A 25,632-nucleotide genomic window follows, 5' to 3' on the forward strand; every position below is an offset into this window, starting at 1 on the left:
GAACTTCAAGGAATTCTAGGTTCAACCTTAAATGAAATGAGACAATTTATCTTTCTATACAGAATTTACCCAAATACAAGACATGTTTACAACTCAAACACAAGTCCCACTTTACCCTAATACTAACAGCTAAGTGTGACTTACAGTGGTGTAGAGACTTTGAATTGTCCCTTTTCTAAAGAAAAATTTTCATCCTAATTAAAAAATAAAATAATAAAAACGCTCCAGAGATCTCCAGTAAAATTTCCAAGCTACATTACCTATTATAGATTATATTATCTTTAATATACATTTACAATACTACCCGTATTAAGGAAAGTTACTTTAAGCTTGCTTTGGTACACACTATAATTAAAATACGCATTTAATCTCAATATTTAGAGCATCACCAGAAAATTTTATTTCTACATTACTTTTTCTGATTATATTCTTCATTTTCCAAATAAATATACTGAAGCTTTCTACATAAATAAATAAATAAATAAATCTAATGGATTGTAGGATTGAAGGAAAAAGAAAAGGACAAATATGCTTCTCTACTCACATTCCAGATAAACTTATCTTCTCACCTTTTTAATTGATGGTTTTATAAGTATTTCTCCATGTGACTTTACCTATCTCTTTTAGAAATACTCTCACTACAATCTATGTATTTCTGATACATACAAAAGCAAATGAGAAGAAAACAGTGTGACTATAAAATACACTATCAGAGGAAGTAAATAGCAACAAGCTAAACAGCAGCAACAAAAAAGTGAGCACCATGCATTGTGATGAAGTCCTCAAACTGGAGTTTTATGATGGCAGCTTAAAGTTTCTTACATGCCCTTGTGTTGCAGCCCTGAATGAGCCAGGGACAGCTGCACCAATTCTCCACAATTAGTCAAGGTCAGACAGTGGAAAGGGAGGACATTCACTATTTGTCAAGAGAACAATGGCAGGAGGCTCAGCCTTTCTCAGCGAGGAATGACTGTTCATTGCATTCATTCAATCAGTGGTGAAATTATTCCTGGCTTTTTTTTATTTTTTTATAGTAGAGAGGGGCAACCTTTCTAGACAATTGAAGTGTAAGAACTAACAAGGCAGAGCAACAGCACAAAAACAAGCTTGTTTTAAGTACTGAAAGCATATGTTCTTGACACAAATTAATGTTTTGACACTTGCAGAGATGAAGGCAGTAATTTCCACAAGCTTCAAGTAAAAATACTAAACCCACTTAAATTTGTTACTTTATTATCGATCACTGGAGTTGCAGATTTAAAGAAATTGTGTTTTGCTTTAATTTTTGTTTTAAAGACATATTTTTCATAAACCTGCAAAAATATTCAGAAAGAAAAGAGTTACATTTTGGGCAAAGACTTTCCCTTAATGTAAGTAACCAACTAAAGGTGGACAACTTGAAAAGCAATACAAAACAGCTGTCATTAGCAGCAGGAAAACAAGAAAAGTTAAACATTTTTATTAACAATGAAATTTTATTTTAGTGTTTAATTCTTTGCACATGGGGCTGCCTTTTGAGTTTCTTTATGGTGCTGTACAAATACAGAAGAGGCAAAATGTAGTTATAAATTATGGATATGAAGTAGTAGTTTTCATATAAAACTCTCATGGCAGTGCACTGGAATAAACAGCTTTAGTTGTGTAAATCCTGTCACTTGCATGAACAAGTGCAGGGTGCAGAATGTGCTTAAACTGTTACATGGAAACTATACTGAGACCACCTTTTTTAAAACTGCAGTGTGAATTTAGATATATTAAAAAAAATCCATATTCACTGCAAACAGTATTTAAGCAAGTGTATTGTAGTACTGAATGCTTACAGGCCTTTAAATGTTTTGTCATATTTGCATTCTTCAAAGGCAAACAATTTTTAGATACTTAGGGCAGGAATTCTTACAATTAAGGAGTTTGAAAGCATTACAGTGAACATGTGTAATTAAAAACATCAAAGGGAAAATACTGTTTTTCTGGACACCACCTGAAAAAATAGATTGCTTTAGCTTTAGAAGAAAGGAATTTCTCCTTCAGGTAGTTTTTGCAGCTACTAAGGCTGCACAAGCCACACCTGTACTTGCACACTACCATAAAAGAAGAAAAGATGGAAATCCATGAACCATTGTAGTATCAGCTTCTGCGGATTACTTCTACTATGACCCCAGCCATACTTACCTCTTTTGTTGTTGCTCTCCTGCAAACACATCAGGATGTTTGAAAACATTTAAAGAAAAAAAAAAAAAAAAAAACAACTCACCATCTGTTTGGTGTTTTTTCCTCCAAAAAATATTTCCCCCTGTGACCTGAAGCTGCATCAACCCTGCAGTTAAGGAACCATCTGCCCCAGGTGAAAAAACGATTCTAGAAAATTCAGTAAGGGAAGGAAAAAGGAAGGAAATGGGAGAGACTTTACCTTGACTTAACTTCACATCTCAAATGTTCTACGTTCACGATAAAGCTCTACTGAATTACATCTGAAAAATGGGTATTTTAATACCTATTATTATCTTACTTTAGAACATCCCTTTTCACCTGGAGCAATTCCAAGAAATCCTTTAAACTAGCATGAATTTAATTCTTCATATATCTAATAAAGACTGGGATTTGACTGCATGATCTGTGCCTGTTAATTGAAACAAGAAACAAGTGCACTAGCTTCTAATTCTGAATCCTTAACAGCACTTTGTTATTGCATTATTTACAAAGGAAGGCATCCTTGACTGGTTTCTTTATTATATTTCCTAGGTCAACTGAATGAATTAGAACAAGAGAACGTCAGAGTATAAAGTACCTTTTCAAGCTATTTGGATAGATTCAGGTAAAATTACCTCTTTTCCAAACTGACAAACTGATGGTTCTGCAGGAAGTTAGTGCTTCTTTCTTCACATTTAGCAGCCCCTTCTGGTCTGTCTTTCTGTAGAAAGAAGCCCTGCAAGGTAAATGACATCTGCAAATGGGAGTAAACACTGAGAACATCTTTAAGCTGCTTGTCGTACACCTTCTATATTGATAAGTATGGTTACTGCTTCCTGTGATGAGACTTTAATTTTGTTCATTTTAATCATCTCCCCCAACCTTAAGCAAAAGCTTTGCACCATCCTCCCGGCATTAGCTCCTACCTATTTGCTAGAAGGTGAAAACAGTCCCCCCATGTCTGAAAACAGTGCTGATCAATAGGAAATATCTGTCTCTTCTAACACTGAAAAAAAGGGAAATGTATTAGAATAAGAAAGACATAATTTCTTAAGCTATTCCAGTCTTTTCACTAAATCTATCATAAATAAAACCAACCAAAAAAAAAAAAAAAAAAAAAACCAGCCTGGGAATTATTGGATCTGAGAAAAAAACTTATTCAAATGAACTCTTCTAGCTAAAGGCAAGTGTTATTTAACTGCATATTTTGAAATTTTCAGTCTGAAAAACTAGATATTTCTATTCCATATTGACTTTTCATATATTTGGAAGGCTGAATTTTGAAACCTCAGAACACATTAGGAAATAATATTTTGCGGCATTATTGAGAGAGTGTGTTTTTTTTTTTCTTTCCCAAGTGTGTCTACTGCCATATCTGGTATCAGTACCTGACTGGCTTGCAAATTTTTGCACACAGCCCAAAAAAGGAAAAGTATTTCTTGAAACTTTTATCAAGTATAAACTATGCAAGTCATAGCACTTTACATAAAATTTTTACCCACAGGGAAAAAGAAAATAATAATGAAACTGATATTAATGTTGAATATCTAGTAACTTACAAGCTATTTTTGCAACATTCATTTAAAGTCATCATGTCACCTTTTCTCTAAACACCATTAAAATCTAACTAGAAATACCTCAAATTAGAGTAAAATTCTTCCTGAACACTGTGGGCTGCAGAATGTACCCAATATATCTATTCAAATATACATGTTGCCTTTAAAAAGTAGATAAATGTTTCTACGTGATTACATAACATGTCTAAAATGTTTTAATTCATCAGTATAGTTTTATGATAGACATGTATTCTCTCTAAAACTAGGTCTAAGACTGATGGATGTACAGTTTACCCATGCAGTAATAAGAATATACAGTAGCTTCAGGTAGTTTATAAAACAGAAGTCACTGATGGTGAATAAAGTGCTGAATAAAGTGCTATAAACAACATTCAGCACAGTATCCAACCTGTCATTTGAGTAGTACATTTATGCATTTGACAGCACGTGTCTTTTCTTATGGAGGTAAATAGAGTCACAACTTATGTATTGGCAAAGTTGAACTGATCTATATAGACTGTCAGGAGAAGGCCAGGTGGAAGGGTAACTTAGAAAATACTGAAATAACTTTCTGCTTGCAATAACAAGAAGGCAAATTAGGAAGAACTAGGATTCTGAGTATTCCAGTTCCCTCCTGACGTTGCTCATAGTGTACTAACTTCTGTCCCCATCAACCCTGAGAGCCTGAAACACAGAAAAGTCACAGAATCATAGAATGGTTTGGGTTGGAAGGGACCTTAAATATAATCTAATTCCAACACCCCTACTATGGGCAGAGACACCTTCCACCAGAGAAGGTTGCTCAAAGTCATCTATAAAGACCCAGGTATACAGCAAATTATTTATGAATGGAAATATATACCACAAACACACTGTTAAATCTTAATGTACATCTCTATGAACCCAAAATGTCACTGATTGCTGAATTTGTTGATTCTAAATAATATGCTGTACTGAAGACCTCTGAAATTAAGCTGTTTGAAAGAGAACAAACTGATCAGGTACCAAGACTTGGTGGACAGACCAAATAAACCACCTTTATTTAAACCTATTGAACTATTTAATAGTTTAAGAATAGTTTAACATATTATTAATAGTTAACAATAGTTTAATAAATAGTTTAACAATATTCAGTACTAAGGGGAAGCATTAAGGCAGGCAAAATGCAGTTCCCACAAAATTTATATCACAAGAGCTTAGGGATATGGTTTAGTGGGGCCTATTAGTGTTAGGTCAGAGGTTGGACTCGATGATCTTGAGGTCTCTTCCAACCTAGAAATTCTGTGATTCTGTGATTATGAGAAGAATTAGCGTTCTTTAAAGAGAGGGAAAAATAAATAAATAAATAAATAAATTGTAAAAAAAATCTTTTTTCTGGCTTTCTAAAATCAATGGAATCACAACCACAAATGTGGTAGAATCCTGAAATTAAATTCTAAACCATCTCTGAAATTTGTTATGAATCAAAGTCAGAAATCCTATTGTAGACCCAAATAAAAATAGACAGAACTATACTATAAATCTGAACATAAACTCTTCTTTTCAAATTACAAAATTGTGAGCATGTATCACTGCACACTAGCAATAATTTCTGTTACTATTATTTTTTGCTACTATAAATCCTATAAATTAATATACTACTATAAATTGCAGAAATGCAATTTGAATAATTTCAAACTTTTCTGTTAGCTACCTGGAATAGTTGCAGAAAGAAAAGAACATACATGTAAGAGTAGGAACACTTATCAAAGCATCTAGTTTAAAATCAGGAGGAAAGGAAAGGAAAGGAAAGGAAAGGGAAAGGGAAAGGGAAAGGGAAAGGGAAAGGGAAAGGGAAAGGGAAAGGGAAAGGGAAAGGGAAAGGGAAAGGGAAAGGGAAAGGGAAAGGGAAAGGGAAAGGGAAAGGGAAAGGGAAAGGGAAAGGGAAAGGGAAAGGGAAAGGGAAAGGGAAAGGGAAAGGGAAAGGGAAAAGGAAAAGGAAAAGGAAAAGGAAAAGGAAAAGGAAAAGGAAAAGGAAAAGGAAAAGGAAAAGGAAAAGGAAAAGGAAAAGGAAAAGGAAAAGGAAAAGGAAAAGGAAAAGGAAAAGGAAAAGGAAAAGGAAAGGAAAGGAAAAGGAAAGGAAAGGAAAGGAAAGGAAAGGAAAGGAAAGGAAAGGAAAGGAAAGGAAAGGAAAGGAAAGGAAAGGAAAGGAAAGGAAAGGAAAGGAAAGGAAAGGAAAGGAAAGGAAAGGAAAGGAAAGGAAAGGAAAGGAAAGGAAAGGAAAGGAAAGGAAAGGAAAGGAAAGGAAAGGAAAGGAAAGGAAAGGAAAGGAAAGGAAAGGAAAGGAAAGGAAAGGAAAGGAAAGGAAAGGAAAGGAAAGGAAAGGAAAGGGAAAGGAAAGGAAAGGAAAGGAAAGGAAAGGAAAGGAAAGGAAAGGAAAGGAAAGGAAAGGAAAGGAAAGGAAAGGAAAGGAAAGGAAAGGAAAGGAAAGGAAAGGAAAGGAAAGGAAAGGAAAGGAAAGGAAAGGAAAGGAAAGGAAAGGAAAGGAAAGGAAAGGAAAGGAAAGGAAAGGAAAGGAAAGGAGAGAGAATTTAGAATGTGCATTTATCAGCTATTACCTCCAATATCTGCTAAAACCAATGACTAAGATAAGACCTCAAGTTCTTGGTATTCAATAAAGGGCCTTGACTTTCAGAGGACAAGTGCTCACTGCTTTCTGAATCATTAAGTAGAAAATTAAGGGCTGTGCTCCTCCATCCTGGCAGAAGCATACCATATGATTTAGGTGATGAGTCACTGAGCTGGAATTTCGATGATCAAATATTCACAATGAGATCCTTGAGAATGAGCTACAGACCAAGACCAAGAATTATTCACAGAAGTTATCAGGTGAACAGTTTTAAATAATGAACACATATGAGAGTCTTTGCTTACACAATTTGTGAAGGAAAAAACAAAAAACAAACAACAACAACAACAAAAATATATAAATTGTGGAATTATATAAATTGTGGAATAAATTACTAATTTTAAAATATGCATCTGGCTCCAAAACATTCGCTACATTACAGTAGTGAACTAAAGTAGTAGTAGTGAACTAACGGCCTGTAGATTGACTACCTTTTGTATTTTCTAAGTGCAAAGTTTTCTCAACGGCCATGCACTGCAAGAATACATGTCTGAATTGAAGTGATAGTGAGAGTTGTTGTAGAAAACATAATGTATTGCTTCTTTGATCAAAGGTCAAACCTAGAATAGTAATGCAAACACAAAGCAGCTGGGCATAGGTGAGAAATCTTTCATAAATCCAGCAGAAGTGAAAGCTGTCACTACTTTCTTTTTATGAGCTTGTCTGATGACAGTGGCCTGGGGTAACAATTAAAAGGAGTTACTTTATGACATTATTAGTGCAAAGTGTGTTCAAAGGTGAGCCTATTTGTCATGCCTGATTAGCACCAAGTATGGGAAAAAAATTAAAATGGCAACAAACCAAGCAAAATCTGTTTTTAAAAAGATCCAGTCAAATTGATTTGACTTTCATTTGCTCAACAACAAATTCTATTTCCTTCATATTTTTTTCTTTTGCATTTTTTTTAAATTAATGATTCTGAATAGAACTTCTTACCATCCCGCTGGTGCCATAAGACCTATTAATACTCTAGTGCAGATAATTTTATTGAGAATTTGGGTGGGAGGTTTTGATTTACTGGACTCTCTAATTATGCTGTTATTCTACCCTTTGCTTATCTCATTCTAAGCTATTTGACCAACACTCCACAAGCCTATGACTTAAAAAAAATTGAGCATGTAATGCAGAACTTTCAGCAATTGTACAAATTAATAACAAGGCTTGATATGAATATTTTCAGCAAAACTTGAAACCCCCCCTGAAAAACTCCAAGACTTTTGCAAACTCTTCTTGAGAGAGGGTCTAGAAAAATGTTTTTCATCACAAAGTCAGGAAACTGGATGAAACTTTGAGAGCAGAACTCCTGTAAGGATAACCTTTCCTAGAGTGTAAATGCCAGTAGGGCTTTCCCATATTCCCACTTCCTCAAGTAAAGAAAGGAGGTTTTGTTAATCACTCCCCAAAACTCCTGATTTCAAAATCTGAGATTGATCCAAAGTCAGTCAATAGGTTTCCATTTTATTAACTGTCAATAAAGTCACCTTCTCATCCTAGTGCAGAACCAAAGCAAAGCATTACAACCAAATGCAACCATGCTTCAGATAGCTCAAGGGGAAAGGGCACTTCTACTGATTTAAATGTTGACACTTTTTTTTTAAGTACAACCTATGAAAAGTTGTGTTAAAACATCATAATTTGCTTAAAAGTCATTTTACAATGCTATCTAGAATTTAAACTATGAAACTGACTCTTCTTGCCCTCTGTTCTCTGGCTTTACAAAAGCCAAAATCCCACTCCCCAAGAAACAGCACCAAACCTGCCTAAACCCATTCCCCAAAAAAACAGCACCAAACCTGCCTAGCCATTTCCCTCTACCCACAGTAAGAAAACAAACCTTTCATGCCCTTATGAATCCTAACCATGAGTTTAACTACGAATTCACTAAGGTGAGCAGCATTTTCTACACAGTAGCATTTTACCTGAATAAACATGCTTGAATTGAGGCTAACATTAACAGTGGTTGTATCCAATTCATGTTAGGTAATTGTGAAGGATGTGTACATACAGAATGCATGTCTCAGGTACCAAGAATTCAGTCTCAATAGGTGTGCAACATAGAGTCCCCTACAGATTTGCAGATGGTATACGTAATGCATGAAAACAGAATATCCAGAATGTTTTCTACTGAGTCCTTAGCTCACTGGCTGAGATCATCTATACAGAGGAAATTCAACACACTAAGATAAGCTCTACAGCAATGTCTCAACTGCCTGTCCACCACAAACACTTAAAAGACCATTTAAAATTTGTACACCCTTCTAAAAATGCAAATATTACTGCTGTCATTAAAATTAATAAAAAAGCTAAAGGTATAAAACTGTAATCAGTTTGGCTGCCCTAAACTGTTTTAATATGTTGGAATGCCAGACAAAAGACAAAATAAAACCAGAAACTAAATAAACAAAAGTACAGTGGACAATGAGAAATGTTTTTCCTCCTTTGACAAAGAAGAAAAGAACAAGTTTTATTTTAGATTTTAAAAGTCTAACCACATCTCTTAGCTGTGTACCTGTGCAACTTCATGGGAGCTTTTCCAGGGCTTTTAGTAGTCATTAAATGAGTAAAACTACAGTAATTCTTGCTCTTTCCTTACTCACTCCTTGCCATGAGTAAGAATAGTTACAAAAGCTTGATCATAAAAGTGACCTCATGCTCTGTCCCTCGTTTCTGTTCTTAGTTCCTTTTTTATGTCTCTTCTTTATCTATCATTTGTTCAGTAGTATCCAGGTATCCTCCAAATTTTCAATGTAAAAGTTACCAACAATCTCGCATATTAAAACCATTAAACTTAAAAGAAGTACTGAGGAAAAGACAGTTTTCAGCTTCACCACATTAATTACAAATGACTTATGGCTCCAATGTGGGTGTGAGTCTTGGAGCACTTATTAACATGGGAAAATAAAATACTGAGAAAAACTTTGAGGCCAGGTAGAGACAATGTACAGGCAAGAAAAAAAATTACAAAGGAATTTCTATGAGTACCAGTGCAGTACAAGCACGGGTAGTGGAACTTGCCACTTAGTTAGGTCAGAGCATGAAAACAAGATTATGAAAACCAGATAATTACAACATCTTGTAGAAAGCTATTCCTTCTAATGGAAAGGCCAACCAAGAGGCAATGAAGTAGTGGGGAGGAATCACACCTAACCACCATGTAGGAACTAATAGCAATGGTAAAAAAAAAAATATTTCCTAAAAAGATTGAGGTAAATTGAGTCAAAACAGTCAAAAGATTTACAGAGCCAGAGAGAAGGAAGTGATAGCAGCAGCAGCAAAGTAATTTCTCATTTTCCCTCAAAGGCTTACTTTTATTATTTATGGGAGATTGACTATTGACCAGCTACTTCAGAGAAAATTAAACTAAGGAAATGAATTTTGCATTCTTGCCTGAAACTGTGGAGTCTGTTGCCATTCTCACAGGAGGAAGACAAGCTAGGATCCACCTCTGTCTCTTTTGGGCTCTGCTCTTAGCACCTGAGAGTTCTGCTGTCCCTTAACACCATTTTATCCATCACCAACAGGTCAGTGCCCTAACATTAGCACTTTTTTCCACTGACTCAAAAATAGTAGCTATGGTAAAAATATATGAGTATGTGGCACTAGCACCAGACTGCTATCCTTTAGAAATCATGTTTTCACATTTGTACAGTAAAAAAGTTCTCCAGTGGAGATGTTTATTAAGTATGAAGTTTTGAAGACTGTGAAAAGCAGATTGAGACTGCAGCTCTTCTCATAAGAATGCCAGAGTAATTCATCGAAAACAAATAACTCATCAGAGTTTCAAGGGGCTCAATGAAATCCAAGAGACCTGAGCCACACTAACTGTCCAAAGAATGTGACTAGCTTAGAGACTACGTAATAGTTAATACTAAATATACTAAATACAGTAGTAGTCTTCTTCTCTGTCCAGAAGATACTCTGAATATTTGTTGTTCTATGCTGAATTCAAGTATGAAAATGAGTATTGTCTTCCAGGCCCAAATGCCCATAGAGCTGGAAAAGATTTTTCTCCTCCTTCACTGCCTATGTGGAGGTCAGGAGAGGTTAGAAGCATCAGAGACCACCTACCATCAGGGACAGAGGTCTCTGATCTTGAGCAGTGTGAAAGAACACAAGGTGAGGCAAATGCTGAGTATCTTCTCCCACATCTCTATGATTCTTCTCGTACACATCATACCAAGCATTAAAGGTGTGCTGAGAAGGAATTATCACCATTATCTGGATCACAGGACTACCCAATACACAGTAATATTGAATCATAGAATTATTAAGGTTGGAAAAGATCTCCAAGTTGATCTGGTCCAACCATCCCCTTAATACCAATGTCACCCACTAAACCATGTCCCTAAGCACCAGGTCCAACCTTTCCTTGAACACCCCCAGGGACGGTGATGCCACCACCTCCCTGGGCATACCGTTCCAATGCCTGACTGCTCTTTCTGAAAAGAAATGTCTCCTAATTTCCAACCTAAACCTCCCCTGGCACAACCATTCCCTCCTGTCCTATCGCTAGTTATCTGTGAGAAGAGGCCGACCCCCAGCTCCACACACCTTCCTTTCAGGTAGCTGTAGGGAGTAATAAGGGCCTCCTCTTCTCTAGACAACAACCCCAGTTCCCTTAGCCACTCCTCATAGGACTTGAGTCCCAGGCCCTTCACCAGCTTCACAGCCCTTCTCTGGACACGTTCCAGGGCTTTGATGTCCTACTTGTAGTGAGGGGCCCCAAACTGAACACAGTACTCAAGCTACAGCCTCACCAGGACAGAGTACAGGGGGACGATCACCTCCCTGGTCCTGCTGGCTATGCTATTCCTGATACAAACCAGGATGCCATTGGCCTTCTTGGCCACCTGGGCACACTGCAGGCTCATCTTCAGGTGAGCATCAACCAACACCCCCAGATCTTTTTCTTCTGCACAGTCTTCCAGCCACTCTACCCCAAGCCTGTAGCATGCCATGGGGTTGTTGTGGCCAAAGTGCAGGACCTGGCACTGAGCCATGTTGAACCTCATTCCATTGTCCACTGCCCATCGACCCACCCTGTCCAGGTCCCTCTGCATGGCCTTCCTACCCTCCGGCAGATCAACATTTCCCCCCAACTTGGTGTCTTTGGGATCATTTGCAAGGATCTTGCCCAATCACTTCCCTCATATCACTGAGGTATTTGCAAGTAATGATGTCCCAGTCAGTCCTGTTACTAATCAACATGTTTTTCTAAGATTCACACTACCTGCTATAACCAATCTGTAAATTTGTTGCAAGTGATTTTTGGAGCACTTAGAGCCTTGTGAAGCATACAGAGAGGATGATGTGAAACCCCTCTGGCCTTAATTTCAATGTGCCTCAATGAGGTACACTCTTTTTCATTGGGTTAATGATGCTAAACAAAATAAACACCTGAATGTGCTGCCTACACATTTCCCAGCACACAAAGAAAACAGATTTCCAGATCAGTAATGTCTGTACCTCAAGACCTATGCACACTGCCAATCACAAACAGAGAGCAAGGACTAATGCAGAATTATACTGCACACTTAAAAAAAAAAAAAAAAAAAAAAAAAAAAAAAGTTTAACTTTTGCTGAAGCAATAATAATTGATATTCCTCCTTTTATACACTCTCTTTAAACAAATCCAATATACCAATATTATTTAACTACAAAAAAATTTGCTGCCCTAAGTCCTTCTATTCATAAAAGAAGTAATTTCCAGACAGCTAGATCTTCACCCATGATCTTTTTTTTGTTGTTGTTGTTTCAGAACTTCAAAATGCTGAAGGTACTCTGCTCATTTATCTTAATATGCTAAATTAAGGTGGTTGAGAAATGCCTAAGATAAAACTCCATACTCCTATCATGATTGTATGTTTTTTGTTTTTTGAAAAAAGTTACCTCCCAAAACTTATTCCAGCAAAGCCTGCTGGCATTACAACACAGAAATGAACAAACATTTCATTCTGGGCTTTCTGTTACATTCCTTTCTTTCAGTTGTTTTCATTTCTACAAGACCTGCCTCTTTCATATCGGTTACAAAAATATCCAGATAAATTCCAAAATTCTGTTACTTAGTGCCCTTTAATAACCACTAAGAAATCTTCTAGGACTTTTTTTTGCAAGTCTTTCTGTTTTCTGAGTTTAGATTTACCACTTTCAAAGTCTTAAAATACATCTTCATGGGGAATCAACAGACATAAAACATAAAGAGTCAAATATTCCGTAGTAGTTTCACAATTTTATAATCTAAGAGGAAGGCTTCTTAACCTATTCTGATCTTACATGATTATCTAGCATGTACCAATTTGAACAGGAAGCCCTTCTGCAATGCTGATAGTCAAGGTGACAAAAGTCTTGCTTACTTTATTGTGCTATAGTTGACCCTAGTCAATGTATTTATGACTTCTTTTGAAGTGTAATTCAAATTTAAATGTTCCCATTATATTGCAAACTCTGTTTGGTATACTAAGCAATATAAGTCTGTAACTCCCAGATAGGGTGACATATTTAGAAAAAAGATTCTTAATGCTAAGGAAGTCTAACTGGCAATCTCATCTCACATAGTATGATGAAAGCCCAGCATCACTAGGAGAAACAAAAATTATTAAAATAATAATAAAACATTATTCTGACTACTTTCCTTTTCAGCCCAGGATTCTAGAGGAAAATAGAAGTATACTAAATTGCCATTGCTTCATATATAATTTTGCTCTTTAAAAATGAGAACACAGTAATATTGTAACAAACAAAATGGTTAAGTAATTCCAGGTATATTCAGAGAAAAACTCATTGTTTGATCAAAGACATTTTTACACAGTTGCACAATTAAAACTATCTGTATGTATGTAAATCGAAAATAGTGAATACAGCACAATGGAAGAGCCATTTAACCTGTGAATTGCAAGGTTATTTTTGTAGCTGTGTCCTGTCTAACCAGTGCAGCAGATGATTTATGGTCTCCAGCAGAGCTTCATCATCATTGTTCTCACCTTTATTTCCATCATAGTTAATTAAAGGGAAGGTCATTGTCACCTTATGTTTTAAACCTTCTTAACATAATATATCACCCTGAGTATGCTTTAACAAGGGGACCTGTGAAGGAATGCTGTTATAAGAAAAAAAAAAAAAAGAAAGAAAAAAAAACACTTTACAGCATAATCCATCCTGTTAACAATTACACCTTAAATTTACACATAATGAAAGTTAATAAGCAGACAAAATGAAGGCTACATCTTGATACTCATTCAAATCTTGATTAATTGGCTGCATGATCTAATGAAATAAACAGTACTATATGCTTTTCCTGGCTTCAGGCATAGGTGCAAGAGTGAGTTTCAAAAGTAAAGATCTTCCCTTGAAATGAATTTTGCATACAAAACACTGTGCTGGTAAGAAAGAAGAAGAAAAAAGCATGGTACATATTTTAAATATTACCAAAGAAACCTCTTCTGATGTTATGTGTACAAAATAAACCACCTTTAAGTTGAAGATTGGCTCAGACAGATTACAAAATATCTAGACAATGAAGACAATGGTTCTTAATACAGTTTCAGTAGGTGTTAGTATTTTTAAACTCCCTAAGGGAAAAATTCAAACTGACATATAATTACATACTAAAGCGAACCAACTCTCTAAAAGACACACACATCTAGGGGGAAAAATTGTTTAAATATATATTTAAATACTTACTCCAGAAGATCTACAAAAGTCTTCTACACTGTATTAAACAGTTTTCAAATTATTATGCTGTTTAAATGGTGCCCAAAATATGAGTTAAACATATATGGAAATTGGAGTTCTCAGTAGCTGTGTTTCACAGAATCAATATTCTCATTCATTAGCCACAGACAGTTATAGGAGTCCAGAATGCTGAGCACTTTTATGGCTTTGCAAGCTCATTTCCATGCTGGAAGACAAAGCTGATTTTTATTACAGCATTATTGGACTGTAGTATAAGCCCTAAAAGAGGCAATGTACAAAAGTATGGTCCTTGTCATTTGTATGCATAGTACTTGCTGTCCTCCCATTGTAAATACATCAGCCTTCAACTTGCCTAAATGGCGTCAAGTTTTCAACTCAGCCAGCTGGCCTCTGCAGGTAAATCATGGACAACAGAACAAGTCTGGCAGCTAAAAAATGGGATTCAGATGAATGTCCTGTCCATCGGTTTAGACGTTACCACTAATTTTGTCTTCCTGTACACACCGAAGCTTCCCCATCAGTGGATAAAATAATGGGTCTATATAGGACCAGAAACACTGATTCAGCTCCTCTTTGTCCTGGTTGCTACTGCTGCTTCCAGTGGGGAAGTATGCACCTCCAACATCTTAGTACACTTCTAGCTTCAAGATCTGTCTTGTGCCAGATCTTGGTTTGAGAAGTTAGGAAACAATTCCATTATTTTCCAGGAAGGGAAATTTTTTATCAACATCTTCCAATGACTGGGCTGGAAACATCTGCAGAAGAGTGGCTAATAACCTGTCCCCTGGACAGCTTGCTCTTGACCCCAGCTATGCTTTTGAAAGTAACATTTACCTGTCCAGACAACAGAAGTATGACTTTATTACTCTCTGGTTACAATATAAATACATTATCTCCTTGTTTGTCTTGATTTGTTTCCTGACAACAGTTACAAAAACCCTAAAGGCCTGAGGTCCAAGCCTGTGAGCACTTCCATGAAGAGTCACAGACTGGGTAATGGCAGCATAAAAAAAGGTTGCCATACAATCATGACCATGCTGAAAAACTGTGGCACCTGAAGACAAACATATTAGGATACTCATGCAACAACAAAACTCATTCATGCACGTGCAATATGTTGCTATGTAATTAGAAGAACTGTGTATTAAGTAACTCCATACACTCTATTCAGAAGTAGACCATCATAAATACAGTGATGTAAAACTTACACATCAACAAATAATTTTGATTAATAGGATAAATAATATACTACAATAATGTTGATCTTTTCAACACATCCTTTGCTTGTATCTATCCAACACTCCAGGGGCTCCAGACTCAGTGTTCTGTTATACAGCAGCAAAAGAACAAATCAGAGAGGTGGGTGAGGATGAGTCCAGCTTCCTAACAACCTAACTGGCTTATTCTGCTATGAAGTTCTCAATCATAATCATTAGAGTAGTTCATTTTGCTTCAGGACTAAAGTATGTAATAGAGCAAAGCCTAAAACCAATGTCACTGCTTTAAACATTCAACTAGACAAATCCAATAAAAATTATACTCATTACACAAAATAGAACAGATCTTAAAAAGGAAAAAAAAAAAAAAAAAGTACTGTGGAAGCCATACAAGAGGCAGAGCACTTCAGTTTTGATTAGTGACCTGAAGACAATAGAGATCTAACTCAAAGAACCACCTAAGCATTGACCAGTGCAAGATAATCTGAGTGGAGCAAATAGGGAAGGCTGTTTGCCAGTAGCTTTTCTGAAAGTAAATCCCTCCTTATCAATTTCATTTCTGTTAGTCAACATTTTAGTTTGGTAATGCTGAAACAAAAGTGTTTCTTCTACATTTTTTGATAGGCAAATGTTATTTGCCAAATTTTATCTTAATTTATTAAGAATCATAAGCTGACTGAAAAAATGTTTTATATTAAATTAGCTGGTAATTTGAATTTTGCACACCTGAAATAAAAACACAAAGAGAGTGACAATCAGATATGGCATCTTCTGCCTTAGAATAACCACGGAATCAAATAAGACAGTTTTCTGCCTCTTCCTTTTTCTACCTTTCCCCTCTTTCCTGTCTATCCACAGGATGCTGTCACATTTTGCATGACCTTGTCACTCTTCTACTCTCTTCAACAACCAATTGAACTTGCCAAGTCATCCAAAAACTCAACAGACAAAATAAGGCCAATAATTTCTTGCATAGGGAGTGGAACCATGTGAAGTTCAGTAAGTGAAAGACCCATCGTAATGGAACAGGACAGAAGAAAAGGATGCTGAGAGGACAGAGCATAACCACCTGAATATACGGAGACAGTCTTTGCCATATGTACATCTCTTCACACACATTCATAAAAGGAATCATGGCCACAAAGCTTAAACTACCCATTGTTTTAGCTCACATCCCTGGCCTTCCAATTGTGTTAGTTCTCCTATGTTATTGCACAAAACAACATATTTTGCTAAAGAACATCCTCTGTATAAGCGCGGTGTATTGCTTCAGCTCCTCCTGAGATGAGAGGAGATGTCTTTTAAGGCCTTTTAAGGCCCTAGTATCATTAAAAAAAAAAAAAAAAAAAAAAAAAAAAAGAATATCCAATATCCAAGGCAGGGACCCATAAGGAAGGGACCCATAAGGATCATCGAGTCCAACTGAGTCCAACTACTAGCTCCACTCTGGACCACTCAAAAAACAAGCCACGTGCCTGAGAACATTGTCCAAACACTTCTGTCCAAATGATTCTGATGTAACCCCATTTACTATAAGCCTTTGAGCCTGACCCATCAGCCAATTGTTCACCCATCATATTATGTATTTGTCTATCTGTATGCTGGACGTTTTGTCCAGAAGAACACTGTGAGAAAACTTTGCTGAAATTCAAATGGATGATATATTCTGGCTTCCCTTAGTCAACTAGATGGGTAATCTTGTCAAAAAAGGAAATTAAGTTAGTTAGGCAGGACTTTCCCCTCCTGAATCCAAGCTGGCTATGACAACGCCTGCAGTTTTCAATAACATTTCTCACATAAGACTATCATTACCAGTCTCAAATATGCAGCTATCATGAGTCAAACAAGAAAAAATCATGACCTCAGTGCCAAAATCCCACTTTAAAAAATGTACCTCTATTACACATTTGGCAAGTCCTCTGACCTCCTGTTATGGAAGGTGAGTGCAAGTTACTGCACCAACTCTGCCTGACATACAAACATAAACCTGGCTCCTACTTCAGAAGGTTCTGCTAATTAACAGGTAGTACAGAACTTAGAGCTTCTTATCAAATCTAAGGACTAATTAACTAATTACTAATTGCATGAAGCTTCTCTGCTCTTCATACACCCATCAAAGATCCATAATTAATACAACTTCATAGTTCCTACATGGCTTTGCATCCCTTTGCCAACAGCAAGGCACTCACTCTATAGTTTTCAGGGGCTCCCCATTCTTCTCTTTCCTTTCCTAGGCTTGGCTTGGCATTAATGGATTAATGCAAAGGATGACCTCTACTTGGTTTTCACAGTGACCTTCAAAAAACAGGGAACAGGGGTTGTCAGGCAATCAGATTAAGTGCTTTTATGGGCATGGAGGCTGGCACTTCCCTCCCCTTATGGTGCCTGCAGCAGAAGCCAAAATCAAAGTTATTCAATATGTCAGCTCTGACAGACTTCCTGCAAGAGAAGAGAGATGATATGCTAGCAAGCACAGACCCTCTGCCTCAGAAGGATGGGACAGTTCTGCACAGCCACACAAATCAGTGTCTTCACCTTTTTGAACTTTGCAGAGATGGATTTGTTGAGATGGTATAAAAAAGTCTCCTCTGCAAATAGCTTTGAAAAAGCTTCTCAATGTTCACTGTCTGCACACCTTACAGAATTTTAGTACCCCCACTAATCTGCAATAACTGATTGTCCCTGACACTGATTATCTAGTAGTAGCTCCTGCCTATCTTCATGATGACTTGTGTTGTGTCTTAACATGAGATTATGAAAATGAGACAGTTGCCTGCAAAGAGAGACCATGGGATCGCCCTCCTAAAGCAAATGTCCTCTACTCAGGTAAGTGATCCCCTTAAGTAGTATCACCTCTCTCTTGATACCCGTCAATAAGCCCGCCTCTGTTAGGAAGCTCTTCTTAGACAGGAACAAGTAATCCACAGAGTGCAGCGATGTAATGACCTGAGCCTTCAGAACTGCTGTGGGACAGGTAATAGGTTTTCTTAGGATGTCTTTGACATGCAAGGGTATGAACCAAGCCTCCTCTTTCTCCTCCACAAATTAGAGAACCACTAAATATTAGGTACTTCAAGGAAGAAGTTTTGTTTGGATGGTTATCATCAGCAATAAAGGGATGAAAAAACAAATTGCAAGAGAAGGTAAGTCCTAATATGCCTTAATTTATAGTGGAGGAGAGTGTGAGTGTTTTGGCCTGAGGGACTTGGAGTCTCTACTTGACACTGGTATTTAAAGTGACAGATGATTACCCAGAAATGGAAATACAGTGACATTAAAATATTCCCCAAGACATGTATCATTTGATACCCTAGCTACTCTGAAAAAAAAAAAAAGAAAAGAAAAGAAAATAATAATAATTCAGACTGGCTTGAGAGGTAGCACATGCAGCCTGAAGTGTGCTTAAAAAAATATGGAAAAAATAGTTAGTGAAATGACTCGATGTCTGTATCTAAGACCAAGATCTTGTCTTAGTGGCTAAAAAAGATACACAAAGGTCGGGTAGAAATCAGTAAAAGGATTCACATGGGATCCATTGTGAATGGACTCTCCTTACTCAGATGCCCACTTTTTCCCAATATGAAAGATCTTTTCCCCAATATGAAAGACAGAATGATCAATACCATCCCGTCCATCGGTCTACAGAGACACAGTCTAGTATTATATGTACCAGTACATTCTCTATTAATATCCAAAAAGTAAAGCATGTTCACAACTTACTGATAACATTCATAGGTTTTAAACGAAGGTTTGCACCCCTAAATATCAGTGGTCTTACTCCTCTACCCATCATTGAAACAACCCTTTTTCCTATTTCCCCTCAAGGAAATTCATACAGTTCAAAAGCAAAGCCAGAGACTTCTTCAACAGACCAAATATAATCTATCAAAGCCTCCACTTCTTCTAGATGTCCATGGTTTAAAATATAATAACAATGCCACCTACTAATAGTCTGAGGCTGTTTTTACATGACTGTTTAAATTTCCCTGATTGTTAGGTTTAAGAATCCTAGCTGGTCTCATTGTTGTCTGCCACTTCGGCATGTCCCTCTCCAATGCAAATGATTTATGACAAAAAGTTAAAATTTGTGAAACAAGTTCAATTTTCACCATTACGCAGTGGAGTTAGTGAATAGCTAATGATAAAAAATATATATTTCAAGCACTGTTTACTATTTATATCTTTATAAATCATGTATAGCATCCTGCTGTATTCATATTTTTACAGCATAAATTACGTAGGTGACAAGTTCTGACAGTCATACAAAATCTGATTCCATGACACTTTTACACTTTCTTCCTTTGGTATTAAAAATAAAAAAATAAAAAATAAAAAAATCAGGTTAACGTCATTCTGCTTCATATTTATAGTTCCTATAGAGCAACATGGAAGAATTTCAGAGTAGGTTAGTCACATTGATATGCATTTGTTTTCTTACATGAGTGAGACTGCTTATACATAAAATCAGAAATTTTACTGTAATCCACATCTCAGCGAGCCAGCACTTTCTATACTAATTTGTGTAAAAATCCTATAACTAAGAAAGGTCTATAAATATTCTCTTTGGGATTTCTAAAATACACCTGCTTCTTTCAAAACAATTCACATTTCTCTAGTGATTCTGAGGAGAAAACACACCAAAAATATAATGGAATATTTCTATTCCCCTCAAAGCAATCAGCATTATGAGATAAGTTGGTGAGAACAGAGCTAGGTACAACCTTTTTAACTGGGTGAAATTCAAAAAACAAGACTAATCAGTTAACACTTTCCTCTGACTTAGCCTACAAAACATTTAAAAAAATAAAAAATAAGTTTCTGGATGACAGAACTCCAAACACAAGTCAGACCTTCATTTTTCTTCAATCAGAGAAGCATCAAAATACACTATTAGTTGTCTTGGATACACTAGAAAATATACAGAAATATATTTTTATATATATTACATATATATATTATATATAGAAAATATTACTTATGCAGCCAGTCTCTCTTGTAAAACATGTAGCAGCAAACACAGACACTCACTTAAAAAAAAAACAATCAATCATACAAACAAACAAAAAAATGCATTGGTTTTTATTACATTTATTAAGGCAAGCAACACACCCTGTAGACTTCTTCAAATTATGGTAAGAAGCTATAGAGAAAGTGATGATCAAATCATAACAGCTTTCTTGTTCCTAGTACAGAACTGAAAAGTGTTTCAGTCCAACAGAGAGTTAGCAAAACAAAAGACAGAACTCAGAAAATCATGCCCTTAGATTTGCTTTTCACACCACTTGTTTAGCACCAGTGGAATCATTTGCTCCATTTCAGACAAAGACTTCTTAAATAGCTATACGAAGAATAAGGATTGAATAGGAAGCAGAGCTATACTAAACCTTACTGATATTTGAATTATGAATAACCTGTCTTCTGCATGTTCGATTAGGCACTCCCAAGTTAAATACCATTAACATAATTAGATAATTTGCAGGGCAACCATATAAAACTGAGTTTATCAGAGACAAGTTTTGAACATTTTTTGATTACTCACTTTAATGCTACATTACTTACACCTAAAATTGAAGACTGACAAAAACAAAATGATTGGAGCTGAATTTGCTTTTTAAATCTAAGATCACACAGAGACACTGTGAGTCCAAAGGCTTGATACCACACCCAGCCAAATAAGGTCTTTGAAAAATTTTAGCAATCAAAGCTGCTGAGTATGACTTAATTCAGGTGTTAATAGGGCTAAAGGATGAATAAGCCTCACAGCTCGTCTTGAGACTATATACATAGGAAGACAAACTAGCAAATGTCCTAAGCAAATGCTTAATAAACATTGTCTACTTTTTATTAAACAAAACATTTATTTTCTCATAAAATGTGTGATGTTTTATGCACCTCTTTCATTTTATTCAGCCAAAGGCTATCCTAATGGTCCAAGGAAGCTTCCAAAGGCACAAACAAACATGAAATCTACTTCAATGATGGGAGACCAAAAGATAAAAGCTCTTATAAATCTCACTACCCAGCTCTACTGTGTGTTTTCTTTTTTTTAAATAGGCCTTTACAATGAACTCTACTTTGCAATCAACTTTAAAACTTTCAACAAGTTATTTCTGCAATTCCATAACAGGACATAGTATGTCAGCTCTTTCAGCCTGTTTTTCAGAGAATATGCTAGAGCAATGTTACCCATATCACTCGGTCACAGTGTTTATTAGAAGACAATTCCTCTGAAGAAAGTAAGTACGTTGGAAGAAATGCATTAACTGAATGCAAAGGAAACTAGAAATGACTATGCAACATGTTAATCTGAAAGTACTATCAATATCTCATGTTAATTCTGTCTCAAAGGAGCACCTTCTTGTATGACTACCATATGCTTTTATCCTTTAAAGATGTCTGCCCTCTCTAGTGCCTATTAGAAGGATTTCTCCCAAGCGTTCTGATCATATTTCAAACCACTTATACTCTTGGACAGCCAAGGGACTGCATTTGCTCTATCAGAAACCTAATGCTGAATACTCAATATTTCAATGTATCAAATTTATGTACTAGCATGAATTAAAAAGCACCAGGCAGTGAACTAGTAAAACTTCAAGGAAAACACACAGTACTGTTCTGATCTTATATGTGTATCTCTGAGAAGTTGCCATCTTTCATTGGTTCAACAGAACGTTATGTGTCACCAAATCCAAACCATAGTACGTTGACTCCATAAATATTTTTGTTATGTTTAAATAGGTCTTGGCTAAAAATTATAAACATATATTTCAATTCTCTTGGCATAGAAAATAGAATTTTTTTTTTTTTTTTAATTTGAAATCTGCTAGGAATTTATCTTTTAATTCCAGGTGGAAGATGACCCCCACAAAACAATAAAACTTCCTCAGTGAGAACTGTCATAGAACCTTTGAGACACAAAAAGTAGCCTAAGTAGTATGTAAGTACACAGATTCCAGTTACTCCACCCAAATTCTTGCTGTTTTACAGGAATATCTCGTGATTACAAGTTGTACATTTCATGTATTGTGCTTTCTATAATTTTGCTTTCTCTTACATTTAGCACTGCTTCGTTGACCCGTCCAGCCCTGGTCCAATCACAAAGGAAGAGTTGTACAAACTTTTCTTCCAACCTTTACTGTTCGACTGCTTAACTCTTGTCCCCATCCATCCTGGCCTGAGATGTGACTCCAGGAATACACGAGGCACAAACAGCCTCTCCCAACTCCACATGGAGGGCATGAAACCTGGCCACTCAGTGAGAGTTTTGTCTTCAAGGCCAGGATTTCGCATAGTGTGTCCATAGTTGAATGACACACACAAAAGAACTTCAAAAGTGCCACACTCTTAAGATAGATGTCATGGCTGACAGTTATGGTATGGAGCTGTCAGCTGGGAGCAACAATACATTCACTGCCTAAATATTCTGCTCTCCCTCCACCCTAGGGCTGGTACCGCCTAACTTTTGAATAACTCCAGGCCAGGATTTGGTGCTTAGGGAACAATTTATGAAAACTTGCATCTTCAGATAATTCATCCCTTTCCATAGATCACCTCTTCAAGGTTTGTGAGCTCTAGGCTAAAATTACGAGTTTGGAGCATGCTTTGTCAAGCTTGTGCTGATCAAGGGAACTGACAGCATAATTGCTTTATCAAGATGAGTATCTATTTGATGTTCTTTTAAGATTCTGCCCAGCTGGACTGCTAAGCAGAAATTTATGAGGTTTTAGAACAGATGTAACCAGGCTTAGAGCTATGGGGATCCTTTTCTTCCTCCAGATGTACATGTACTCATGTACAAGAGTTTTAGATTTAGTTTCATCTCTCTCTTCTGCCCTCTCTCTCACACACACAAACATGCATTTCTTGTGCTGCTAATGCCATGGACATTTTAATTAATCCACAAAATGCCTAAAATTATATACTACGTTTGTGGGATCAGGGGAATTTAAAAAATTAATATTACTTTAAAATGCTTTCAGCCTCACTATATATTGTTTCAGGCCACAGTTTTCCTCTAAGGTTGCTAACAAGTTGCCTGATCTTTGTATCTGCCTGCATGCAGAATGCATGGAAGGAAGGCAGTACTGGAGGTATTTTAAGACTAAATACAGAGTATTCAAACAAGTATTAGGCAATGTATTGATCTGAAAGGTCAAGTATATTTCACTGTATGGCAATATTATGAAGTTTAGAAGAGCAATCTATTAACCAAAAATGTGTGAACCTCAATACTATGCTTTTAATAAAGATATTTGAATATTTTTCTCTATGTAATGATTGCAGTCAGCCCAGATTCTGAGGAAGTTAAACTCACATTGTCATTAATTTTTTATAAATGAATTTAAAATACTTTACCAAGAGAGTCCCTGGGAGGAACATTTAAAATAATTGCATGCTTACATTAGTTAGTAGCAATTCAGAACGATCACTCTCAAGTACAGGCACTGAAAGAACTTTCATGAAGTTAGGATGAAAGCTCAAAGTCCATCACATGCACAACATTCGCTGAAGTTTAATGCAATTAAAGGAAATTATTTAAAGTGATATAAATAATCTAACATTATATGTATTTATCTTCGGTAAGATTCTTTTGTGGAGATACAGAAGAAAGACGATCACAGCTGGAAGATGTATAGGAGGATAGGTTTGATGATTGAGCTTTGATTATGTCTTGCATTTCAGAGATAAAGAACAAGTCCTTTACTAACCTGTTTACAGTCCAGAAACTAAGGGGTGAAAACTACATAAAGAAACCACCCAGTGCAAAATTTAGAGAGATTCTGTTATCAAGATAGACTTCTAGCTAACAAAATACAAAAATATTCTGTGATACTACTAAATACTTAACACTAAAAATACCAATAAAATAAATAAAAATATTCATTATTTTAAATTATTATTGTCTCATTTAAAGTAATTTATTAAAAGAATTTTGACTCAAATATTGACACTTTACATCTTAAATTCTTACACCCTTTTACTATGATTTTTCCCAAAAATAAGAGGTAGCTTACTGTGGACAGTCAAGGGCATTTGTTGAAGTTTTTTATACTTTATGGGCTAGAGTTCTTCCTAAAGATTTTAGCACTAGAAATGTATCAGTGAGTTCAAATGTTGCTAAATTCTGAGCAATGATGAGCTGAGGAAGAGTCATTTGGGTTATTCTAGGCCTGAGGCCAAATCCTGGCTACAGTTTTAATTCTGATTCAGTACTCTACATCTTGAAAGATATTCTCAAGAGATTTTGGCTGCATCCAAACTGAAACCAGGAAAGGGTCTCTTCCAATTTAGGAGGCAATTGTAAGAAAAGCAAGGGTAGAATCAGATTCAAATCACAGAGTAATCACCAGGCTCCATCTCCACACATTTCAAAAGAGACTTGTTCACTTTGTTTTGTCTGGTTGTTTTTTTTTGGGGTTAGCTATCTTTTTATTATTTTTTTTCTTTAAAGAACAGTAACAACTACTTTACCTTTTCATCTCTTTCTCTTCCTTGCTGCAGTTTCTTCTTTAGCTCATATAAACACTTCCTTCCCTGCCTTCTTACTCTTTTCTTACCCAGCATTGTGACACTGCAGGTTCCCCAGTCTTCCAGAGATGCCTCTGCTTAATACTTACAAATCATTTTAGATGACAAGAGGGCAAACAACAAAAACACACGTGAGAACCAGAATTCCTATATGTATACTCCTATACAGGAATTCCTTGAACTGCCATGAATAAGATTAGATCTTCACCCAAGTGCTGAAACTCAAAGACAATTCTAATACAAAAATTTACAATGTGAATAATCATCTTACTAACAAAAGATCTTGCACCAATTTTGAAAAGAAGGCAAATAGGATGTTAAAAAAAAAAATAATCGTTTAATAAAATCTTGGACTTGTGTGTGGAGGTTTTCCATTTGAAATCCTTTCTTTCTTAATATTCTATTAAATAAATTGTGAAGTCTTTATATGATCTGAAATAAAAAAAAATAATAAAAAAACAAAAAAAAAAAAAACAAAAAACAAACAAAAAAAAAACACTGGTTCAACTCTGCCCAATTTTTAAACACATTATTTCAGTGAATTTAGTATAAAATGTATGACGCTTAAGTCTGGGCAGAATATGGTCCATTGTAAATGACTACTGTTTCTCTCATGGTAATATAATTCTGATAAAACATAAAAGCGTTGTGTGCATCTATATTCAAACACAAGATAAAATGCATATTTGAGGATGCAGCTTTGTTTTTGGACTGTTGAGCCAAGCTCTAACTTATTTTTTGGTGTGAAAACATTTATGCATGTAAGGAAAACATTGATTAATTT

At 36.0% G+C, this 25,632-nt stretch overlaps 1 protein-coding gene across 1 annotated transcript in view; it reads right to left on the reverse strand.

The window, feature by feature from the left end:
- Positions 1 to 1,211: 1,211 nt before the first annotated feature.
- LOC311432394 (uncharacterized protein) overlaps positions 1,212 to 25,632 on the reverse strand; it is a 45,261-nt gene continuing 20,840 nt past the window's right edge. Inside the window, exons 2-4 of the mRNA XM_084510819.1 lie at positions 2,823 to 2,923; positions 2,170 to 2,188; positions 1,212 to 1,313 (exon numbers count right to left, since the gene is read on the reverse strand). Coding sequence (XP_084366945.1) covers positions 1,241 to 1,313; positions 2,170 to 2,188; positions 2,823 to 2,923 — 193 coding nt within the window. The 3' untranslated portion in view covers positions 1,212 to 1,240. The remainder of the gene's footprint in view (positions 1,314 to 2,169; positions 2,189 to 2,822; positions 2,924 to 25,632) is intronic.

The sequence above is a fragment of the Aythya ferina genome (assembly GCF_964211825.1).
Source record: "Aythya ferina genome assembly, chromosome: 2".
Lineage (NCBI taxonomy): Eukaryota > Metazoa > Chordata > Aves > Anseriformes > Anatidae > Aythya > Aythya ferina.